This window comes from Lissotriton helveticus, chromosome 12 (genome assembly GCF_964261635.1).
Source record: "Lissotriton helveticus chromosome 12, aLisHel1.1, whole genome shotgun sequence".
NCBI lineage: Eukaryota > Metazoa > Chordata > Amphibia > Caudata > Salamandridae > Lissotriton > Lissotriton helveticus.
The window spans coordinates 361,915,227-361,940,112 of NC_136073.1; the positions used below are offsets into that span (position 1 = coordinate 361,915,227).

General features: G+C 42.8%; 1 protein-coding gene and 1 long non-coding RNA gene across 2 annotated transcripts in view; one reads left to right on the forward strand and one right to left on the reverse strand.

Moving 5' to 3' along the window:
* Positions 1 to 24,886, forward strand: part of GPT2 (glutamic--pyruvic transaminase 2) — a 209,393-nt gene that overhangs the window by 151,307 nt on the left and 33,200 nt on the right. The window contains exon 7 of the mRNA XM_078670687.1: positions 17,864 to 18,000. Coding sequence (XP_078526813.1) covers positions 17,864 to 18,000 — 137 coding nt within the window. The remainder of the gene's footprint in view (positions 1 to 17,863; positions 18,001 to 24,886) is intronic.
* LOC144799399 (uncharacterized) overlaps positions 1 to 24,886 on the reverse strand; it is a 117,495-nt gene that overhangs the window by 7,748 nt on the left and 84,861 nt on the right. The gene's annotated exons all lie outside the window — the stretch shown is intronic.

Here is a 24,886-nt window from a genome sequence, read left to right on the forward strand (position 1 = left end):
GCCACGGCTTGTGTAAGGTATGGGATTGGCGGTGAACTCTCACCATCTTTTTCAGTTACTAGAGGCGTTAGGCAGGGTTGTGCCCTGGCCCCTTTCCTGTTCAACCTATATACTAACGGGCTGGAAACAGCCATGTTGGAAGGGAGCCACGACCTACCCACCATCAGCCATCGCCCTATTCCAGCATTACTTTATGCTGATGATTCCGTAATCCTAGCAAGAACTCTAGTACAGTTACAAAAGCAGCTTAATAAATATTGCCAATTCATGCTTTCTCAGGGGCTAAAAGTAAATGAGAGCAAAACCTTTGTCATGTATACAGGACCCACGGTTAAGAACCCAAAACCCCTTTACATCGAGCAAACCAGATTGGAGCGAGCTAGAGAATATCCTTACCTAGGGTTGCTGGTCGATGACCAACTATCCTGGAAAAGAGGGATGGCAAATAGGAAGCTCCTCTATCAGAGAGCGACCTCGGCGCTTGTCTCCTTCTCTAGGAAGCTGGGTAAACCTGCCCCATCTGAATTGCTAAAAATGTATCATGCTAAATGTCATAGCATAGCAACATATGGTGCAGGAGTCTGGGGCTATGTACCCACTGACAATTTACAAAAAATCCAAAATGGCTTCTTAAAATACCTATTGGCACTTCCATGCAGCGCCCCAATTTACGGTTGCCATATCGAGCTTGGTATTGACTATCTTACTGACAATATCAAATGCCATCCAATTCTTTTATGGCACCGTATCTGGAATAAGCCACAATGCCATCTAACACGCTCCCTGATCTCCGACTGTTTAAATATGGTTTGCTGGAAGAAAATTCCATGGTTACTGTATGTTTTTAATTTTCTCCAGGACCTGAATTGCCGCAATACTTCACTGAGCCCTCTACGATTGCTGACATAAACAGAAGTACCTTGAAAAACCTATGTCTTAACCACCTAAGGGAACCGCGTCTTTCTCTTGAAGTAACAAAGCAAACAAATGTGCAAGTGCTGATGGTCCAAGTTTCTGCCGGTATCCAGCCTTATCTTACTTTTTATTTATCTAATTATGAAAAATATTTACTGACTAGGTTCCGTTTTAACTTACTTTTTCGTCTTGTCACTTTTCCAACCGTGTCCAATTGGTCCCATGAATTAAGTAAATGCCCATGTGACCAAGACTCTCCCCAATCGACTATTCATCTTACTCTGTTTTGTCGTTACTACAAGCAAGCGCGCAAGCGTTGGATCATTCCACTCTTGCGCCAAATGGGGTTGAGGTCATGTCGCCCAGCATTTTTGGCACTTCAGCTGTTAGATACACAATATCTGGCTAATTATGTTGCCCTTGTTTTTAAAATCCTGTTTATTGACCCGTAGCAAAATAGGCCTAACGTCTCAGTGTTTGTTGCCTACTTGATTTAAATCTTTTTTAGATTTCATGTAATGTCTTTTTACCTGTAATTTTACAATGTAATAATGTGATTGTATACAAACTGTATTTTGTATGATGCACTTTTTATGATTATCTCAAGTTAATCGAATAAAAGTTTCTTGAATTGAATTGCTCCCACTTTTACAACAGGGTGATTTTATGTCTACTCTAGACTTAAACGACTTATATTTTCACATTCCAATTCACCCCGCTCATCGCAAATATCTCAGATTTGTGAGAGCGGGTCAACATTACCAAGTACTAACGTTTGGAGTCACCACTGCTCCCATAGTATTTACCAAATGCCTGCCAGTAGTCTCAACTCATCTGAGAAGACAGCACATCCACGTCTTCCCTTACCTGGATGACTGGCTCATAAAAGCTGACACTTACCAGAAGTGTCTCCGATACACTCAATCTACAATTCACCTACTACATCAACTAGGGTTTACAGAGAATGCTTTGAAGTCCCATGTGCAGCCTTCAAACACACAGCCTTATCTGAGAGCGACCATAGACACTCAAACAGCTCTAGCCTCTCCCAATGCAGCCAGAATTCACAGTATTCAGTCTTGTCTCACTCAGCTTCAGCCCAACCACTCATTACCAGCCAGAGTGTTCATGCAACTGCTGGGTATGTTGCAGTCTTGCATCATAATCCTACCCCATGCTAGACTTCACATGTGTCCCCTTCAAGAATGCTTAGCAAGTCAGTGAAACCAGTCTCAGGGATGATTAACCGATCTAGTGTTGGTAGATGGCAGCACCCATCGCTCTCTGCAGTGATGTAACCCACAACATTTATCCAAAGGAGGGCCCTTCATTGACCCTGCTGCACAGACCGTGCAAACAGCAGACACATCGCTCACTGGTTGGGGTGCTCACTTGCAGGATCACACAATCCAAGGCTTGTAGAATCTACAGCACAAAAATCTCCATATAAATCACCTAGAGCTACTTGCAGTGTTTCTAGCGCTCAAAGCCTTTCAAACTCACCTCGTAGGCAAAGCTGTCCTAGTGTGCAAGGACAACATGACAGCTTTGTATTATATACAAAAACAGGGGGGGAGACACCATCTCCAACTGTCACGCCTAGCACAAGCCATTGGAAATGGACCATAAGCACAAGATTTATCTCCTGGCACAACACCTTCCAGGACTGAACAATCAGATTGCCGACCTCCGCAACAGACAGAGGCAGCAAATCCACGAGTGGGAACTTCATCCTCAGGTTCTCCTCCCCTTCTTCGAGGAAGGGGGATTTCCACAGATAGATCTGTTTGCCACAGCAGAAAACGTCAAACTGGCCAAGCTTCGCATCCAGGTTCCCATACCCACTCTCCAAAGGCAATGCCCTATGGATGAACTGGTCAAGGATATTTGCCCACACTTTTCTGCCTCTCCCACTCCTTCCACTGATAGTTTGGAAGCTCAGGCAAACACCCCTCACACTAATTCTCATAGCTCCCACATGGGCCCGTCAACCCTGGTTCACCACCCTGCTGGAGCTGTCAGTAGATTCACACCAAAAGCTGCATCTCATCTCCAGTCTCCCCATTCAGAGCCATGGAGAAATCAGGCATCCAAATCCCTAAGAACTCAATCTGGTAATTTGGCTCCTGAAGTCACGGCTCACATGCCTCGAACAGTGAATGTTACTACCCAGTAAGCCTCTGTTCTTGGCATGTAGAGCTGTAGATTCACATGCGCCCACCCGGCTCCCTGGTCTTCTGTAGTTCTTGCAGTACTCAGTTTACAATCATACACATGGACACCTCTGTTCTACACTTACTAACTACATTCTCACCTCCTGTGGGAAAACAATCTAACAATGAAGTCGATGCCCAAACGCACTATCACCAAAAGGAGGAGTCCACTTACCTTGTGACTGGAAAGACATCTTTGAAGAAAAACAACTTGCTAACATCCAGACCCAACACTAGTTGGCAGGAGTATGCAAAGCATGTGAATCTACAGCTCTACATGCCCAGAACAGATGCTTACTGGGTAAGTAACATTATCCTTCTCTATCGTGTTTATGTTTAGCAGACAAAAACGTGGCACCATTATGCACGGAAAAACGCTGATGGCATGGGTGCTTCAATAGTGACAATGTTATTAGTTGAACTCATTCTCTTGTGGGTTTTTGCTCCACGTTTTTCTCTTTTCATGGTGTGCTTTCTGTGCTAGCTTCCCCTTTCAAGATGCATCTGTACTGTTAAATATTAAATATAATGTAATATGTAACAACATCACGTATGATGAGTACTACTGTGTAAAGGACACTGGAATCTTAGTTTCTTCATTTGCATAGGTCATTTTCCTGATTTAGTATGACCTTGTAGCACTGTTCATTGCCTCAGTATCATCCATATCATTTCAACATTTCAGTCGCAGACGAGTTGTACTCATTTTGGAGCTTGATGAGTCAGACTTGTGGCTGCCCCCTTCAAGACCTACAACTGTCAAAACGTGATTACAAACTTTTAAAACTCTTGCTTTTTTCCTCAGTCTGACTCGCATGAGCCAGATATTTAGGAAAATGGGAAATTTTGTATCTACCCATCTATTGCATGACTTTCACTGTTTCTAACTTGTAGGGGCAACCTGTAAAGTGCAGTGCCCATGTTGCGATTGTCTTGCTCCACAAGTCAATGGCAATACAAGTAACAGGAATACTTTGTCCACTACAGACTATTTGAGCACAAGACTTCAGTTGATGTGTTTAAAGACCTGAATTTGAATTTGAATTTAAAAACATTTGTACAGCGCTCGCATACCCAACGGTTTCATGGCGCTAGTGATGAGCAGTGGGATGGCAACAGCTAAAAGATTAGGTCAGGTAGGCTTGTGTAAAAAGGAGGGTTTTAAGATTCTTCCGGAACAGAAGGTAGGAAGGAGAGGTACGAAGAGTGACCGGGAGGGAATTCCAAAAAGTTGGAGCCAGGACAGCGAATCTCGCTCCGCCCGCCTTCTGCTTTTCAAAGCGAGGGATGGTAAGAAGGGCCAAATGGGCCGAGCGGAGTTCTCTGCCAGGACAGTATGGCTTGATGAGAGAGCAAATGAACTCGGGAGCAGTGCCTGATCTGGCCTGATATGCAAGGCAGCCGTGTTTAAACAGAGCACGCTCTCTCACAGGAAGCCAATGCAGTGTTTCCAGTAATGGAGTAACCCGATGAAATTTGGGTAGGCCATGGATCAGGCGGGCCGCCTGATTCTGCACCAGTTGTAATCGATGGATCAAGTATGCAGGGGCCCCGTTATAGACTATGGACTTTTAAACTGAATATTTGGTTCAGGTACACAATTTTGTTTTTAAGTTTGTTATTCTGCGTTCTGTTATTCTGTGGTATCCAACCCCGTTCAAAAAAGGTGAATGCTATAGGCACAGGCCCTAAGCCACCTCTGCTCGCAAACAAATAATGGAAGTAGAAGTAGGCTACGGTGTGTGGTATTCTGCACTGGACTGCTTTCATGTTTCGGAATCCAAGTGTGATGAGCCACCACTGTGAAATTTCCTACCCTTTCAAAAGACTTTGACAAAAACTTGAGGAGGATCGGAGTGTTACTTGCCAGCTTTATATCCCTAATCTGAATTTTAAAAATCTCATGTTCCCTGTACACAGGAGAGAACTTCCTTTCTTTTGATTTTCTATGCCACTGCGGAAGTTGTGGAATTTATATTTCCTGTGGTAGAGATTAAGCCAAACTTGCTCCTAGAAATCCTTCAGCTAGGCCAGGCCATCTTCTCCTGAGCCTCTCTTCCCTTTTAATAATGCCCTAGTGGACCCCATTTTGGCGATTAGGCCCATGCCTTTCCGTACATCTGTGGTTAGATGTCAAATTACTAGATGTCACAGACTGACTCCTGAGAACCCTGATTTCTTGACTTGACTCAATTCTCTGGAAAGACCATTGGTGTAGGCTTTTTCAAGTACATATAATTATAATGTCTGCCCTTCACTCCTTGGACTTGGAGTTAAACAAATTAATGGCAGGAACAAACAAATATTTTCGTCAGGCAGTTTGGCATTGCACCCAATGAATGTCTCCTGCTTCTACTGTCACCCTCTTTGGGAGATTGTGCAAGAGATTCTTCCTGCTGTCCTGGAGGACCTACTCATTGTATTCATCACAAACTTTACAAGATGGCTGAGATGCGGCCAAGGAAATCTTGTGCTGTGCTCGGGACATAACTGAGTCAGTCGTTCGTGCATGGGAATCGATGCGCTACTCTGATGGACATGTCCATTGATACCAGTCAATTTACAATGATGAGGCTGATTGTACTCTGGAGAAGTTCAAGCAAAGTCATCCTGTGGTGTCTTCACTGGGCCTTGCTTCCCTCATGCATTACGTTCGCCAATAGAGGTTCTAGGGCTACTCTAAAGGCTTCCCCTTCTCATCAGCAGCAGCAGTTGCAGCCCATTTCACATCTTCTACAAATCTTTCAGAGCATCAAGCGTACAGGTGGTGCAGAAGGCCAGGGGCAGAAGTAATTTTCTTATTTCTCGCCGGGTAATGCAGCAAAAATTCATGGCTTCGTCCTTGTGCGAGCACATGTACGCAGAGGGGTGCATATTCCAGTTTTTATATCACTGGTGTTCGATTTACTTTGAATACTCCTACAGTTTGTTCAGGTTGGGTATGCACTGTCCTAACATGGCCCTCCTCACCACATCCCACTGGTTTACTAAGTGGTTTCTGCAGACCACTCCAAGATCCTGTCTAGGAAGGTGTTGACTTTGCTTGGCAAGGGTGCAATCGAGTTTGTTCCGAAACTGGTGCTAGAAGCAGTGTTTGGACTTGTCTGCTACTTTGGCTATATTCTGGTTCCCAAGGAATATGGGAGTCTGTGTTCAATCCTGGACCCTGTGGTCTTATGCTTCTTTGCAAGGAGAAATTTAGGATGGCATCTTTTGCTCGGGTTGGTTCTGCTGATTTTAGATTTAAGGGATTGGATGGTGTTCGTAGACTAGGCTTTGAGCATGTGCCACCATCATCAAGGTAGAGTGATAACCAAAACTCTAACTTGACTTTCATGTGTGGAGATTGAGCAGGACCAACTAAGAGATCTGCCAACGGATGTGGTGGAAGTTATTTTGGTATGGGTCTCCATTCTACCAAGATCATAAATTCTGGATACTGAGCACACTATGTGTCGTGGTGTTCACACAAACCAGTTGATCTCTGCTACCAAAGTTATTGGCTATACTACTCTTTGTTCTGTTAGCTTGGTAAGGTTTTGAATTTGACAGTTAAAGGCAAATGTTTGGTCATGTTTAGTTTTCATCATTTGCCTGACCAACCCGTGTAATTTAAATCACTAGCTGTGATAAAGTTCTTAAAGGGGTTGTCACACATTTCCAGTGACACTGTTATTTTCATCTTGACCTTCCTATTGTGTGTGTCAAATAAGCCACTTCAAAGCTGTACGTTATGTTTCTTACACTGAAACCCATATTCCTCAGTCCAGTCCCTTTTGCTCCCCATGCCAGCATGGTTCAGCCTCTAATGGTTCATCCTTCTTATATGGCTTTCTTCACTGAGAGGTTGGTTCTTAAGACGTGTCTCTTTTGAAGTTTGTGTCACTGTTCATGTGGGATAGTTTATCACCCTTTCCACAATCTTCTCTCCTCCACATCCATCCCAAAAGTAGGGAAGATTACACTGAGTGAATCTGCACCATGTCCGTAACTTCTATCTTGACAGTGCTAATGAGCACCAAGTTGATGATCAGTTGTTTAATGTGTTCACCATAGGGAAAAGGTGGTCCAGAAGGAAGCTTATTTGGCTGGATTGTCCTTTGTGTTAAGCTGAATTATGGTCTGACCAAAAAGGAGCCTTCTGAAGGTCTTTGGGCTCAGTCCACTAGAGCAAAGGCTGCAGCGTTTGCTCTAGCTCTGGGGGTTCTTGTTTTGGACATCTGTCAAGCCACTATGTGGTCTTCTGTTCATGCCTTCACTAAACACTGCTGCATTGATTCTCAGATCCACATGTAGGGTCATCTTGTCCTTTCTGTCCTGCAAGGCTTAATGATGGAAGTCCACTTATACTAGAGGGGGTAGTTAGTACTTTGTTACTGATTCAAAAGGTGAGGAATCTCTAGGTAGTGGTATCTATTAGAAGAACAAGGTTCTTTTTAGTACCTTAGGCAAGTAAGAATAGGGTACTTTAGGTACCGTAGGTACGAATAGGGTAGTTTGGGGACTTTAGGTAATGTTTCTGGTGATACTCTTATGTACTTGCAGATTCCTCACCACTTTTCCACCTACTTGCCCTGCGGAGTGTACTTCAGTGGATTAATAAGATGCCAATCTTGCACTCTGGCTGTTTCACCTCAGTTGTTGTCATGTTTGTCTCTGTGCTTGAGGGCATGGAAAAGGAGAGCAGACATGCACAAACAGGGGTAGCTCCTTTATACTATTGTGTCGTCATATCTGGAATGGGACAGAGTTGTGGCTGAGGTCGATGGCTCCACCTACAATTGCGCCGGAACTGTGGAAGCTCTTCTGTGGGAGATGGGGCCTCCATATGAAACACCATTACTAAAAATAAGTAACATCATTTGTCTTTTACCGTCGCTTCTTCCCTTGAAAGTAATAGTGAAATGAAAGGACATGCCAGAGGCTATCATTATGGATGTCTCATCCCTCCTCTTAGTTGTCAGTCATAGGGATCCAGGAGATTTCCTTAGCATAGCCCAGTGGTGCAGAACATTATAAATACTTTGTGCTTCCGGTAAGAGTTGTTTGCTTTGCTTGATGCCCCTTTGAACCCTGACGATTCCATCCAAAAGTACATTTAGGTATTATGGCAGTCAGTATCTCCCTAGCGCTCATCAATCTGTGCATTTTCTGTAGCAAATGCCTCATATGTTCATGGATGAGGCGCCAGCCAGAGCGTATGCAGAATCAACGTGTTGAATCCTTGGGTTTAAAAACATATAGCTACTGATTATACTTACAGATCTATTTCTTTTTTGTGAGGGATTACTTAGTAGTGGAGACCGATATCTCCTTCTAGGGCTTTTATTCTAAATTGAACCACCATTCTGCTCAAGTTTTCTCTTACCCTTGGAAGACAGTTAACATGCATCAATTCAAACTGTGCAGTTGGACTTTGAATGCAGTTCTGAATACAGGTTCATTCATGCCTATATAAATTCATGTTTCGCCGCCTTTTCTAGTTGTAGTGGACTGCCTGAATAAAAGGCTGCTTCATAGAATGGAGATACTAAGCAGCAAAGGTTTTTTGGAGCTGTTCAACATAATTAAGAATCCATATAAATTGTTTTATCAATAATGGTGTGGAACAGGTACCAAAAGTTATGTTGTGTGTTCACCAAAGATTATGTTACCAATATTGGACAACCATGTAGCAGTTGTGTGGCTCTGAGGAAGATAAACATTTAGGGAAACTCTTTTCAGGGGTATGTTGCTTTCATTTCCAGTCAGTTTAACATAACAGATGTATTTGTAAAGTGCACATTTACCATTTGAGGCATCTTGGCACTGCAGAACAGGTGTTTCTTACCCAATTCAACAGTACTCCTTTTATTGTCCTCGGAAGGATGTCAGCCTGAGCGTGCCCGCTGGCCATGAGGTCAAACGCAAGTTTCTTGGGTGGATGAATTCATCAGTTGAGCCCCCAGACCCACACCTGGGTTTCCGTGCACCTAGTGGCTCTCAAGTTTCGTGCAGCAGAGTAACATAGGCCTTAAACAATAGTAACCACCTAGAACTGGTCCAACCTTGTCACAAATGGCTAGAATGAATATCGGATAGGTTCTCTTACAAAGAAGCATTCATTGGGGCGGTGCTATCTATGGTGTTTTCCTCATTAATAAATAACTTGTAGACACCAAATGAAGGACAGATTCTGTTTAATCACCTCAGTCATCAACAGCAGTACAGCAACTGTCAACTTGAGAACCATAACATTGAGAGATTCCACATAGATCCCCTGGCAAAGTTCTACGCTGAACCAGGCATGATGTCACACATCTCCCTTCTTTACAACCAAAAGAAAGCTTAACTAAATAAGAAAAAAGAAAACGTGTTTCGAAAAATTACAAGCAATAGAAGACACATCAACAGGGGAAGTGAATAAAACCGAAAAGATAAATTCAGCAAACGTAATCCATCATATACACTGGTAATTTGCACACTCTCTGACTCCTTTCTCTGACGTTAGCAGAAAAAGAACTAGACCGAACCAGAGAGGAATCTGCATCAGTTATTGAGGAATTAATCAGAATGGGCACAACCCCATGGACTAACAGCTGGTTCTGTATTTGAATTAACCAAGACTACGCAGTTCTTGTTCCAAACCCTTCCATCTTCAGTCTTCACCGTATTCTTGAAAATCTTGACAACTCTTCTTACCTTAGAAAACTTTGACCAGGGTTGACACCCAACAGGTGCCCTAATGTTTACACTGTCACCCACATTCACCTCACTGTTTTGAACACATTTTTTATCATCAAAGTACAGCTTCCTTGACAACTGCTTATCATACTCTCTCTGTCTCCAGTCACCTATCTTATTGTCTTTCAAGCCCTTGTTAAGACTCATCCACCTTGGACATAGCTTAGAGTTTGGAGCCCTCCCCTTGAATAACCCAACGGAGTTCTTCTTGTGGACATGTGAGGAAAAAAACGATAAGTAGTAATTCTGTCTTGCAGAACAACTTTCCAGTACAAATTGCTTACTCTGGCCAACTGTATGCTCTCTTTAAGAGTTTTGTTAATCCTTTCCACTGCCCCATTAGTTTCTGGATGGTGAACAGAACTACATCTATGACTAATGCCACAATCTTTCAAGTACGACTGGAATTCAGAGGAACAAAACTGAGGTCCATTATCAGAGAGAATACTATTAGGAAAGCTTTCTCTCTTAAATACTTCCTCAAAGAACTTAATGACATTAGCTGATGAGATATCTCTGACAGAAATTACTTCAATCCATCTGGAATACAGATCCAAAACAACAATCAAATAAGGAGTATCACACACACCATGCAAAGGTCCAGCAATGTCAATGGCTATCTCATCCCATGGATGTGTAGGTAACTTCCTGCAGACCATGGGCATCTGCTTAGTTTTAAGTACTTTGTCACTGGAACAACACTCCATGCAGTCACGCACCATCCTCTCAAACTCCTTATCTATCCCTGGCCCCCCAAATTGCAATCTCAAAAACTCTTTTGTCTTCAGTATACCAAGGTGACCAGAGTGTGCAAGACAAAGAAGCTTCTTTCGCACCCCCAACGGCGGAACAAGTTTGGTACCTCTAGCAAATACAGAGCGATACAAAAGGGGATGATGGACGGAGCGTTTGAGCAAATCAATCACTCACCCCCAGTCAACTGATCTGGGTTTAATCCATCACCATTCTTTAGCCCACTCAGCCACCCCAGTTCAGACATGGCCATATGCAAATCAGTCTGACCCTGTGCCTCATGGGAACAGTCCAGCCCGAACTGCCAAGCCATGTCTTCCCTGGACCGGAAACAAGCATCCTGGGACCGGTTTCGGATTCATAATCCTCATCAGCCAGGCTATCTTGAATCCAGTGGCCAAGTGAGCAAGGGACTCGCGTCTGAGCACACCCTGCCACACTTAGGGCGAACAAAGCGATACAAAAGGGGATGATGGACGGAGTGTTTGAGCAAATCAAACACTCACCCCCAGTCAACTGATCTGGGTTTAATCCATCACCATTCTTTAGCCCACTCAGCCACCCCAGTTCAGACATGGCCATATGCATATTAGTCTGACCCTGTGCCTCATGGGAACAGTCCAGCCCGAACTGCCAAGCCATGTCTTCCCTGGACTGGAAACAAGCATCCTGGGACCGGTTTCGGATTCATAATCCTCATCAGCCAGGCTATCTTGAATCCAGTGGCCAAGTGAGCAAGGGACTCACGTCTGAGCAACAATCAAATAAGGAGTATCACACACACCATGCAAAGGTCCAGCAATGTCAATGGCTATCTCATCCCATGGATGTGTAGGTAACTTCCTGCAGACCATGGGCATCTGCTTAGTTTTAAGTACTTTGTCACTGGAACAACACTCCATGCAGTCACGCACCATCCTCTCAAACTCCTTATCCATCCCTGGCCACCCGAATTGCAATCTCAAAAACTCTTTTGTCTTCAGTATACCAAGGTGACCAGAGTGTGCAAGACAAAGAAGCTTCTTTCGCACCCCCAACGGCGGAACAAGTTTGGTACCTCTAGCAAATACACCATCCACAACCGACAATTCCTCACAAACCAAAGACCATGGCATCTCAAGATGCTTGTAATTACCCAACAAAATCAACTCTATAACTTTTGTAATTTCTTGATCATTCCCAATTTCAGTTTTCCACTCTGACTCATCCACAGCACCCAACGTGACTTCACAAACATTAACCACTTCATCCACTAGACTCACATCGTCCATATCATTTATCTTGACATCAACCAACCTAGATAAAAAATCAGCAGATTTGTTGATAATCCCTGGAATATAGTCCACATCAAAATCAAACTCCTGAAGTGAAATGATCCACTTCTTAATTCTTGAAGAAATTGAATCTAATCCTTTTTTTGAAAATACTTCTTTCAGGGGTTTATGGTCCGACAAAACCTTCACCTTGGTACCACAAATCAAATTTCTGAACTTCCTTAGTGCCCAAAAAATTACTATTGCTTCCTTCTCTATTACCGAATAGTCAAGTTCCGAGCCTCTCAAACACCTAGACGCACAAGCAATCAATTGTTCAACACCACTGTTCTTTTGAAGCAACACTGCTCCCAAACCCTTTGCACTAGCATCAGTAAAAATGAGTCTCATCGCCAGGCACAAAAGCTTGCAGAGAGGGTGCTTTTGTTAATTCCTTTTTAATAGCAACAAACTCACTGGCACACTCAGTGCTCCAATCAAAAACCACACTCTTCCCAGTAAGCCTCCTAAGACATTGCGTCTTGTCTGCATACCTTGGTATGAATTTACAGTAAAATTCTACCATGCGTAGGAAAGACAGCAACTCCTCCCTGTTGGTAGGCTCACTAATCTTCCCAATGGATTCAACCAGTTCTTTCTTAGAAAAAGCGCCCTGCCCAGAGATGCAATGTCCTAAATAGTTTACTTCCTGCACAATAAACTTGCATTCTTCTTTTTTGAGTGTCGAACCAGCCTTTCTCAGACGTTCAAAAACTGCACATACGCTAGAGTAATGCTCTGCCTTTGTGCTTCCAAAAATCAATAAATCATCTTGATAACACATCACTCCTGAAAGACCATTAAGTATATTAGACATAGTCCGTTGAAAAACGGACACAGCGGAGATGAGCCCAAATGGCATCCTACGAAATTAAAAGGTTCCCGTAGGTGTTACAAAGGCTGTTAAATCATGTGAAGGTTTGTCTAACTCCACTTGATGATATGCTGACGCAAGATCTAGGGTGATAAAGTATTTAGCACCCAACAAAGTGCCAACCAGCTCGTCAATGTTGGGCTAGGGAAACCTATCCACAACTACCTCTTCGTTGAGCGAGCGTAAATCAATGCAGAAGCGTAACTCACCACTGGCTTGCTTAGCAATAACTATGGGAGCCAACCACTCTGTTGCATCGACAGTTTCAATGACTCTCATATCAACCAAACGATCAATCTCTTTCTGAACACCTGCTTGTTCATTCAAAGGAACTCTCCTAACCTATGCCACTACAGGTACAGCACCTTCTCTCAATTGTATGTGATGTTTGTAACTTTTCAGACACCCTAATTTCTCTTCAAAGACATCCGCAAATCGTTCAGCTAAAATAGCAACAGAATCATCCACCACCTGAACTTATACTTGTGGCTCTGCATTGGGATTAAGAAAAACACCAAGCAAACGTTGATGAGGCCACCCTAAAAGTGCGTCTCCCTTCTTTGCCACATATATTTTACCATCAGTCATACAACCGCACATTTCGATACAAGCTAAGTAACCAAGCATTTTTATGGGTAAACCCATCAGCAGGAGAGACATAATTTTTGATGAGAGTGGCTTTCTCTAAAATGAGTGCAATATGAACGGGGATGCGTTCCAGCAGTTTTGTAGGCCTGTAATTTACGAAACAGGTGGAACGCAAGTGCGTTGCACCTCACACCCCTCCTGCGGCCCTCCACACCAGTCTTGCCTGGAAACAGACATGTCATGAATTCCGCTCACCTCCGCTGGAGAAGTGCCAAACACCTTCGCATCTGCACTACTTTCAGCCGCTGAAGGAGGAACAAACCACAATTCTTCTTTTAAGAAGAGGGAGATAAAAGGCTACGTCGCTGGATGTTGAGGTGAGCACCACGCTCGTCGCCAAATTAATGTGTGGTTTTCCACATTAATAAATAACTTGTAGACACCAAATGAAGGACAGGTTCTGTTTAATCAACTCAGCCATCAACAGCTGCACAGCAACTGTCAACTTGAGAATCATAACCTTGAGAGATTCCACATAGAACACCAGGCAAAGTACTACTCTGAACCAGGCATGATGTCACACTATCTTCCCCATCGATCCCTCAAATGTTACAAACTTGCTTCATGATCAGACATGTAAAATATTACCAGATTTAACTTTTACTGTTTCCCTTGTCTTCAGTTACAGAGTGGCATGGATGCATGAATGCACCCTGTTAGCAGCTTGAATAAAATCAGCTCCAAAAATTGCTTTAGATAGTCTTGCTGATCAGGTCTCTTTGAAGACTAAATTGACACATGCTGGATGATGTACACTATAACCAACAGCTTTTGTGAAAACAGAATATAAAGTTTTCAGGCTGTATCTTTTGTTTGTTTGCATGCAGCACACACCTGCTGTCTAGGATTGGTCTTGGACAAGTGAAATTTGTTTTTCCAAAAATGTTTGTATCAGCTTTGAACATGACTTAAATGACTCCTCCCTTTATCACCCTGAAACACACAATGCATGGGGACACAGACTGCATCTTATTTTCCCACCTTTGGGTCCGAACGTGTAAACGTAAGCTCTGGAAAATCCCCAAAAGAATTTCCATGTTAGACACTGAAGCTGCAAGAGAAATGCCCCGAGGCCCCTGCCCAGTGACACCATAGATATCATAATTGTTTCCATCTGAAGGAGGATCTTGTTAGTAACTATCAAATAGACTTCCAGGCTCCGTCTTGCTTGCCTGTCCATCCTACTTCCTGGGTAAAGGACTTTTTTGTATGCCATTAGAACATTGACAGCATAGCTGTATAGAATGCAAACTTATAAAGAGCAAGAAACCGTGGCATATTAAAGCTTTCCAAGAATAACATTAACCGGCCCTCTCTAGACAACATCTGTATCTCCGTATTGAATGCAAGTACAAAGCTGGTTCTCACAAAACAGTTTAAAATAGTGGTGAACCCGACTTTGGTTATCAGTGCTGCATGTAAGTGATCTATGAATAATGTGGCTGCTGATTAATACCCTTCGGTTAAAGAAGGAAACCTCATAAACACAGAAGGATATGTGTGGCAACGGAGGAGGCCATGAGTTTCCATATAGCATATAGAAAAGATCAATTATAGTGGGAGGACATAGACATATACAGCAGGGAAAAGCTCTTTTGAAAGCAACCATTTACACTCCATTAAGTGCAACAGACATGGCCGGCTATCTGCTCACTGCCAGCTTTCTGTTACATTGTCATGCTTCGCTTTCTCCACAGGTTCAAATGCACTTGCTCCTTTTGCCACTGAATCCTTGTGTGGATAGTAGGTGAATGTGATTTTGGAGACATTCAAGGACACTGAGACATGGGGCACTGCAGCAGCATCTCCAACAATCTTGCAGGCCACAGAGGAGATGTCCTGCCTCAGATCAAATATTTCCTCTCTAGCGCCACCAGGCATTTACACAGCCAGGCTTCAGGTACTCTCAATACTAATGAGACAATTTGCCACACTCTCACATTCCCTCAGGATGAAGCATGGTCTGCTGCCTAGCTGTAACCTATTGCTCTTTAACCACCCTGATCAGAAGACACCTAATGAGTGTTGGATACAAAGAGAGACAGATGCAGAATTGAGTTCAACCAGTAAACATGTTATCACCCACTATTCAAAATCCTTTTAAGGCCTCATGAGTTACCACTCCTCTAGAGTTGCATCATTGTAGTAAAAGGACTCAGTCATATGTGAAAAAGGATGTGACATACTCACTGTGCTTCTTCAGCCCGAAGAAGGAGGTATCGCTTAGGCCAATTCTGGATGTCTGATAACTGAGGACTTTTCAGTATGACCTTTGGTCAGCAGGTCATTATATTGCTACAGGAAGGAAACTCTATGGTAAGCTGACCTTCAGGATGCATACATCCTACTTTGCGTACCACACAAATGCAATGCCAGAGCTTTCAAATAAATGGAAACGTTTCATTTGGAATAAAGTCTGCATCAATGTTCTTTACAAAATATTGGCTGCTGGCTGTGTCCCGCTTGCACTGCAAGGCCTTCCATGTATATCCATATCTGGATGACTGACTGGACATGGGGAAGACGTTTCTTGAATGTCTGTACCAAACCAGGAGAAAGATTCAATTGCTGCACAAACCAGGGTTTACTATAAATCTGCTGAAATCTTGTGCCCAAAAATAATTTCTTAGGGCCAACATCGATTCACATGTGATGTAGGGATATCCTACACAAACTGGTGCAGTTATTTCTGAACATGGTTCCTCGTTATCAGATTTCACGATGAGTTACTTATATTTGGAGAATAATGGTTAGAGACAGGTAATGCACATATCGGGCATGGTAACCTTGTGCTTTACACCGGTACCAACACCACACTCCCATTTAAAACCTCATCAGGCGTGACTATCATGGCAGTGGGAAGACGTGTCCAGATCCCGGGAATATATGATGTTGGATATGGCCAATGTTCAGTATAAGTTAGTAGTGGATCTCTCAGAACCTCTATAGGGCTGTACCTTTGCAGTACCTCTGCCAATGGCTGTTATTACAGACTTATCGTAGGCGGGCTGCGGTGAGCACAAGTATGGTCTCTCAGTAAAGGCCAGGTAGACCTCAGAAGAGGTGTCTTGCATATCAGTTTGTTTCTTTGAAAACCGTAACCTCTTCTCCAGCAGCTTTGCAAATTCAAATCACAAGTAGACCTTTTCTGATTCAAACAGACAATATGACAGGTATGTATTCCTTACAAAAGGAAAGCGTAAAATCCTCTTCAGTTTGCATCGCTGGTGAAAGATATATGGCAGCAGGCTCTTCGGAGACATGTGCATCTTCTGTCCGAAATGCGTGCCAGGCAAGGGTGATCTGCAGACATTTAAGATAACATCGGCAACGAACACACATGGAAGATTTATTCAGTCACAAGGAATGCTGGAAGGGAGCACCAGACACAAATATGTTTGCTGCAATAGAGTATGCAACATTTCACCTCATTGTATCTTTAACTCCAGTGTAGAGGGACTATTCTGTGTACAAAATAAATGGTCCTTAGTAGATACACATTCTTTCCCTCATTGCCAAGCTTTTCTTATGTAGTCATCATTAATTCAAGGGGCTTGAAAGGCCACAGCTCATTTAAAGGTTGGTAAATGGGTGCAATAAACTACCTATGCTCCACAGCCCTCTCAGCCAGCAATGATTTGTAATATCCTTCTTTCCTACACTCTCGCCACCAGTTTCTATTACCTACAGGAATTGTTAATAGTCTGTGCACCACTTGTAACTTTCCAATCAATGCATTTTATAAACCAAAAGTGTTACTTACCTTTAACCATTGTTGTCAGATAGATCTGTTGTTGGTTCATGTGTCCCTCAATTGTAGCACAAGAAGAGGCTTACACTTAAACGTTGTATTCATTTCTTAGGAGTGCAGACCAACAATATGCCAAGATAAAAACTGATCTGATGTGCAATGTATGTTCTAATGCACTGTAGTCTTAAGTGGATGTAGAGATCAGTCATTCGAGTCATGCCCAAAGTCAAAACCATGTTTTTGATTGTAGCAACTTATATGTAGCCAGATCTAATACTAACTAGATTGTTGAAGGGTTCACATCATGTGCAGCAACTGCACAACCAGCTGCAAATTGTTACACCTAGGAAACAGTTTCCTTATAGGATGATAAGTAGCCAAAATCCTGAATATAAATGCTGATTTTTTTTTTTTTAATTGTATGTACCAGTGTCCTTTTGAGCACTAAGTCACATTACTCATTACTGCTGGAATATTGGTCAAAATGACTTAGTAGCATGCCACACGAGCATTTGCATGGATCACAGGGTTTCCAATTAATTTTCTGCATAACCTAGGGGAACAGGCCTGAAATTAAACAGGCTACAGTATCCATTCTCTCTTTTGGCTGAATTTGGCTAATGAAGAAGCTGGTCCCATGTTCTCACATTTGAATATTTTTTTTGTTGCATAGGTCTATCAAGACAATGTGTACCCTGAGGATTCTCATTTTCATTCCTTCAAAAAAGTTCTGTATGAGATGGGACCAGACTACTTCAACAATGTGGAATTGGCATCCTTCCACTCTACCTCAAAAGGCTACATGGGCGAGTAGGTCTTCCAAAACGTTATTTGCTTTTTCTCCATGAAGATAAAATTGATTGTATGTAGTTCTGTATAAGCATTGCTTCCAAACCACAATAATTAAAAGCACTAACTTAAATTGGTTGGACATGAATCTGGAAGGCCAATCTCAAGATTACTGCTATCTTGAATACTACAGCAAATCTACTATCTGTTTATAATCTTCAACAATGCCATTATATATTTTCTACACTTATTCATGGGTCACATATCGGTCATTGTAATGTCTGCTCTAATACCATAAATATTTGGTGTGCTAATTGTTCATTTTGTATAAAGATCATACATTTTGGAAGGGAAGATTTAAACTGTGACTTTTCAATTGGAAGTTTAACATCTGTTTTGTATATGTTAGAGGTGAATGTTTTACCGCAGTTGCAAATAGCTTCCAATACCGGTAGATGGAGCTTTTAGATACTCTGTGTACTGCCAGAATTTAGGCATGTATCCTATGTTCTTGAATATCTGGGTAGCCAGTTGCACCTGTAGCTTCTGCTACAGTGAATTATTCAATTCAATTCAATTCAAAAACCACTTTATTCGATTATTTAAAATCATAAAAGTATGCTATTCAATTACATATTAAAATCACAATTACAAAATAAATAGTAATATTTACATAATATACAATTCATATACACAACTCACAGAGTTCGTCAAGTGCATGGATTTTCAAAATAACATACAAAATATACACACTATCTACAAATGAGCATTTAATAGGCAGGGGTTCATAATCTATTATCTTTTAAATTATATCTTTAAAATGTCTTCAGTCATTGAGAATTACTTTTACTCGCAATTTGTTTCCTCTAGTTGCCTAGCTTTTTTATTACGAATAGATGTTACAATGAAATTTGCTACCCCGAACATAACAGCAGAGGATTCCATCAGCTGTAGGTATATTAAAGCAGGTTATACTTGTATGAAACCCCTATTTTTCAACAGTGGCGTAATAAACCTTTTCCTTCCCTCTGTATAAAAAGAACATAAAAACACAAAATGCATCGTGTCCTGGTATGAATGATAGTCACATTTACAGGGGGCGGCTTCCTCTGGTTTACTCCACGCCCTGTAATTTCCTAGTAACACATGCAGTTGGTTAAAACGGAATTTGGTTAACAGCCAACGATGGAAAGGTTTAGTGACAGTTATCAGATAAGGTTGAATAGACATTGTCAATATCAATAAATAATAAGCCCTCACTGTCGGTTTACAAAGTTCCGTGGCTTCGCGATCCATTTCCCTAGTTTTTACAGTGAAGTAGTAATGGAAATGTGTCTTATGTTGATTTTTGTGAAATCTTTTTTAAATTCACAAGTTTGATATATCATCTCCCAGATTTAGATGACTGTCATTACATATCTTTGATGTTGATGACCTGTTGAAGATGGGTTTTTTCAATGTAATTCTAAGAGCAGATTCCTGGTTGACCATTGCTGGCTTAATGAGTGAATATTGATATCATTCTTTCTGAATATAACTCTATTTGCCACAACCAGTTATGTAGTCGTCGCAGTGGTCACTAGATTGGAAAACCTGTAAACTGTGAATTGCTATTGCTTACAGTCCCACTTTTTCACCTTCAATACTTCTATACTGCCTGCTGAAGCCCCCTCCCTTGTCACTGAATTGATTCTGGTGCATCTGCCCCTTATGATCCCATTAAGTTAGCCTGTAATCCACTTTAATTAGGACAAAAACAAATAATTCATCCTGAAAGTCTCACAAATACCATACTGCGTAACTTGGTCAGAATGTACTAATTTAATTCCATTTTATAGAGAACTAGCAGCCCGTCCCGACGTTGTCCGGGAATGAAATAGAATGTGTGTAATAGGCAAGGGAAATGTATTTTAAAATCTCGCGGTAGAGAACATTTTTAGCATGATGTGTCACAATAGTTAGGCATGTGTGTGCAGATACTGTGTGTACCTCGGAGTAAAAAGTATTAGCAGATGTATCTAGTGTGTATGTACTCCACTTCCGTAGGTAAGCGTGTGTGAAAGTGCATTCAGTTGTAAATTTCTTGTCCCCGCAGGCACGCTGAATCGCGTCATCCCCCGCTTCAGGCCCGGCTCCAGTTTTGTTTGATGTTGTGCTTGTGGTGTAAAGCCGTTGATGCAGAGAGTTGAGTGGGTGAAAGCGCGCGCTGGAGACACTGCGCGTGTGGGAAAGTGCAGTCAGTTCAAAAATTAGTGTCCCAGCAGGCGCGCTTTGTCGCGTCATCTGCCGCCTGAGCCCGGCTCCAGCCCTGGTTGATGTTGTGCGCCTGGTGTGAATTTGTTTATGCAGAGAGTTGAGTGTGTGACAGCGAGCAGGAGACGCTGCAGTTAGTGTCCCCGCAGGCACGGTCCTTTATGCAGAGAGTTGACTGGCTGACAGCGCGCAGGATACTGTGCAGTTATTGTCCCTGCAGGCACGATCAGTGGCGTCTGCCCCCGCCTAAGCCCCGGCAATTGCCACGCCCATTGGCAACGCCCCTTGCTCCCGCACAATTGCCGCACCCATTGGCCTTGGCCACGCCCCCGGCCCAACGCACACGCTTGTTTTCCACACGCCCCCAGCACACACCCCCAGCACAACGCACACGTTTAAGGAACGCTTTTTCTTTGTCGTCATGCCGCGCCGCGCCCCGCCCACAAGGGACTACTTTGCTGGTAAGGTTCTTTTACCTTTCAAATGTATATGGTGGGCATCTGTATAGCCTATGTCCTTCTGCTGCAACTGCCCTTTCCAATGCTGTATTGGGTGTTGTGATTGGCGCTGTGGTTCCTGAGATTACCTGCCTCAAAGGTTTGGGCTCTCTTTATAATAATATTAGTATAGATATATATATATATTGATACCCCTCGGTTCCTTTTCGCCAGAATTTGCAGCACTCTCTCGGCGGTTCGTAAATCCCCGCTGCAGAACCACGCCGCTTTTAAATCCACAACCAATTCCCCCAGCTGGGAGAAAAACGGGACAAACTCGCGTTTGTCTTCACTTATGTGCTTTTTTATTTAATCCTCACAGCATGGAGTTTCTCAAGCAGGCAGGCACAAATCTACGCGTTTCGGGATAGCATATCCCTTGTTCACGATCAATTTGGCTCCAAGCTCTCAGTCTCAATATAGTGAGTCACATTATTACATCATTTCCTGTTTGATGTTATTTTGGCCCTCGGCCTTCTGGATGATGTAGTTTTTTGCAATTTTTTCATACATTTTTTTATCCGTCTGCATAGCCTATGTCCTTCTGCTGCAACTGCCCTTTCCAACGCTGTATTGGGTGTTGTGATTGGTACTGTGGTTACTGAGATTACCCGCCTCAAAGGTTTTGGCTCTCTCTTTATAATATTAGTATGGATAATTTTGTTACTGTGTACTATTCTTTTTAGTACCAGTTTTTTTTTCAGAAGGGTTAGAATCTCTCCTTACAATCAATAATACGTTTTGTACCTTTCAATGCACCCTCTCCCATTCACCCATCACTCTCTGGCAGTCCTATCCAACAATTATCCAAACAATCAGGAAATACAGGAAAAAGACTCCGTTACCTAAGTGCTGATGAACTATTGATTCCAAGCAAGTCACCCAAATACTATGTACCTCAGGGTCCATCTCTCATCCAACAGTGCTCGGAGGAAGGGGCTCGGCTTACTGAAATTTTGTATATGGATTTGCAGAATCTGGGATGTGTCTCTGGAAAAGCCAGACAGAGGCCCCAGTTGACTCTCTTTATTATGTGCTACCATTGGGCAACTGTCCATATGAAAGCCTTAGACAAACTGACAAATGCAGGGGTGTATTCTTTATGGCTCAGGTGCTAGGGCAGGAAATAGCAAACACTTCTATTGCGTGTACTTTGGGTCTTTTTTTAAACGTCATTGACATCACTATCTTGTCCTCATCCTTTGTGTCTATAAGTGTGAACATCAATGCTGACTCCACTCTCGTCTAAGCCTAAATTGATACTATGAGGAAGCTAATATGTGAATACTTGCCTACATAAAAGGGTTTCTCCTCTGTCCAGCAAAACACTTCCGTTGTGTAGCTTGCTTCATGGTCAACCTTTTCAGTGAGCTCCAAGAATCCTGGTTGGTTTTGTCAGCTGTATTTTCAAGCCTCTCTGTCCCTTTCACAGTGTCTGGCTTCTGTTTCTTTTTTAATATTTATTAGCTTTTGTGCTCCTCGGCGTGTTGCTGAATGATTCTGTCTACTCTGCATTCAAGGGTGATTGTTTAACCCTCCAGTTAAGTGACAGTATCTCCTAACTAGTCACTTTTCCCCTCAAAGAATTAGATATATTTTCCCTTCCTCTCTGCTGCAATGCCTGGGTCTTTATCCCAGGTGGGTACACAGTCTGGTGAAGCATTTGTTCAGGTTCTACCTCAGTGTAGTACTACAAAGGTTCCTTTCCCTTCACTTTGCACCAGTGATTGTCACTTTTCTGATGCAGATTTCTTGCTATCTTTCAGCTGTCCTTCTTTGTGACTCAATTTCCTGGATGTAATCCACGTTAGGCTCTAAAATGAGAGCCATATATGGTGGCCTCTCTCAAGTTTCTTGAGGATTAATTCACTTCAAAATATGGTTGCCATTGTTTTCAGCTACCAATTTCCTGGCAACACCCCCGCATGATACTGTCATTGTGATTCAAGGATGTTAATCATCTGTGACCACCAACCTCCATTCACTTAGTCTCTCAACTCTTCAGTCCTGTCTCTTATCTGCACCTCTCATTTAATCAGTGTACTGTTCACTACAGCTTCTATCAGTCAACACTGTGCTCATTAAAAGTAGGTTAACTCGCTTTCAGTTCCTTGTATCCTCTTTTATTTCCAAACCCTGCTGCCTGATCCCTGCACCACATGTATCGCTTTTTGTGCCATAGCAAAGAGGATTTTCATTATTACGTAGGCTTGCTCACATGTCAAGTTTTATTCACCACAGATGGGGATACCCCAATGGCCCTAACTATTCCCATACAAGCCCATCCTCAAGCAGCAGGAAATGTCCCCAGATCTTGGTACCTCTTCCTGTGCTTCTCCCGTCATTAGAGCCCTTCTTTTTATTCCAAAGTCCATTGGTCGGGAATCCTCTCCATCACTCGTCCTTAAGAATGTTTCTCAGCATAGGCACTCTGCTGGATACACCTAACCACAGATTTATCACCTTAGAATATCCCCCAGGTGCGCACTGCTAGGTGGCATTGTTCTGCTCTGTTTTGAATCTATGCTGCCCCAGAAGTGACATATGCAGCGCAACATATAAGTGCCAAACCTGCACGCTGACATCAGCTACTTTCTTTCAACACCTCCCGACACGTATCCAAAGCGCCTCTCCCAACTTTGTCTTCCGATGATTCCCAAAGCTTTTTTCCCAGTGTGCTAGAGAGCTTTTCTGTGACTGCAGGCAGCAGGTGTCTCTTGCACACCCCGCTCCAAGTCTTGGTCTTTCTCAAGCGGCCCCTCCCGTGAGTGCTTCAAGTCCTCCCATAAGTCCATCTAAGTTTAAACACAAGAAAGTGAAGCAGGACTCTACCCCATCCTGCCCTTCTGACTTCAAAGAGAAGGTGTAAGGGTGTAAAGAAGCACACTCCATTAAAGTCTCTGGCCATGGAACTGAACCATGTTCCTACCTGCCTGATAGCCGGAAGGTAGCCTGACGTCATAGACCAATGCCTGGTGATCCGGACTGTCTCACCAAGCAACCTACTCCACAGTCTTATTGTACAAACCTTTACCAGTAAAGTGAACCCTAACTTCTTTCCATCAACCCTCCAAATAGGAAGTCCAAAAGGACTGATGCCTTTAATAAATATATGTTTTCCTCTGATAGCTAGGGACTGCACTCTGAAAATGTGGTGTGGTGTTGGGCTGCTACGTGCATGCCCAGCAAATTTTTCCAGTAGTCCCAGCATACTTGTGGGCCTCTTTGGCTCAGAAGAAACGGGATGATCTCTATATTTTTACTTTGTTCAGTATATTTGTCATCTTTAAAGCATTCCCTCCTTTTATCACATTTGGAGTGGAGCGTTGGTGTTTTTTTCCACATGCTTTCACTCTATGTGGCTCTCCTCTGGCATGAAGATATGAGCTCCCAAATTATGTGGTCCATTTATCAGCATTCCATTAATATAGAAAGCTGTGTTTTGCCAGGAAATGACAAAAAAAGTCCTGAAATCTGACTCAAAGGCAAGCTGGAGTATCTTGGGAGAAGAAGACATCTAAAAGGATGGCCAGGGAAGGTGTCGCGTCCACTGAGAACATGTTTGCAGTGCAAACCATTCCATTCTCAGAATTCCTGCCAGCCTTGAGATTCCCAGTTAACACTGAAGCGAGGTACTGTGGTTACATGCTCTCCGTGAATGAACACTACAGCCTCTTGGTCGATGTTGAAACACAATCCACCAGTGAAGCACTCCATGATGTTGATTTGTTTAACCATGCACCACTCAATGTTGAGATTTGTGTCTTAATCATCCTCACTAGCTCCAACGAAGTGCTTATGACTATCGTCACCTTCTTGTCAAGTGCATCCAGCGTCTCCACTTATGTCCATTTCAGCGGCAGGCCTGTTCAAGTGCAGATGCAATCCCTAATTATGTCTCTGCTGCCTCATCCTAATCTAGGCATGATCAAAAGACAATTTCTATTTCACCAGTCGAGTGAATGAATGTTCCTCCATTTGAGCCTCGTCAGCCCATTGGTACTCTTTGCCACACAGTGCAGAGGGCAGGTAAAATAAGTATAAACTGGAAGCTCCTCAGACCTCCAGTAGTCATTCTGGAAACCTCAGAGCCAGGTTCAACACCATGACACCTATTGTCTTTTAAATCCAGGTTTTCGAGAATTAGTCGACCTGCT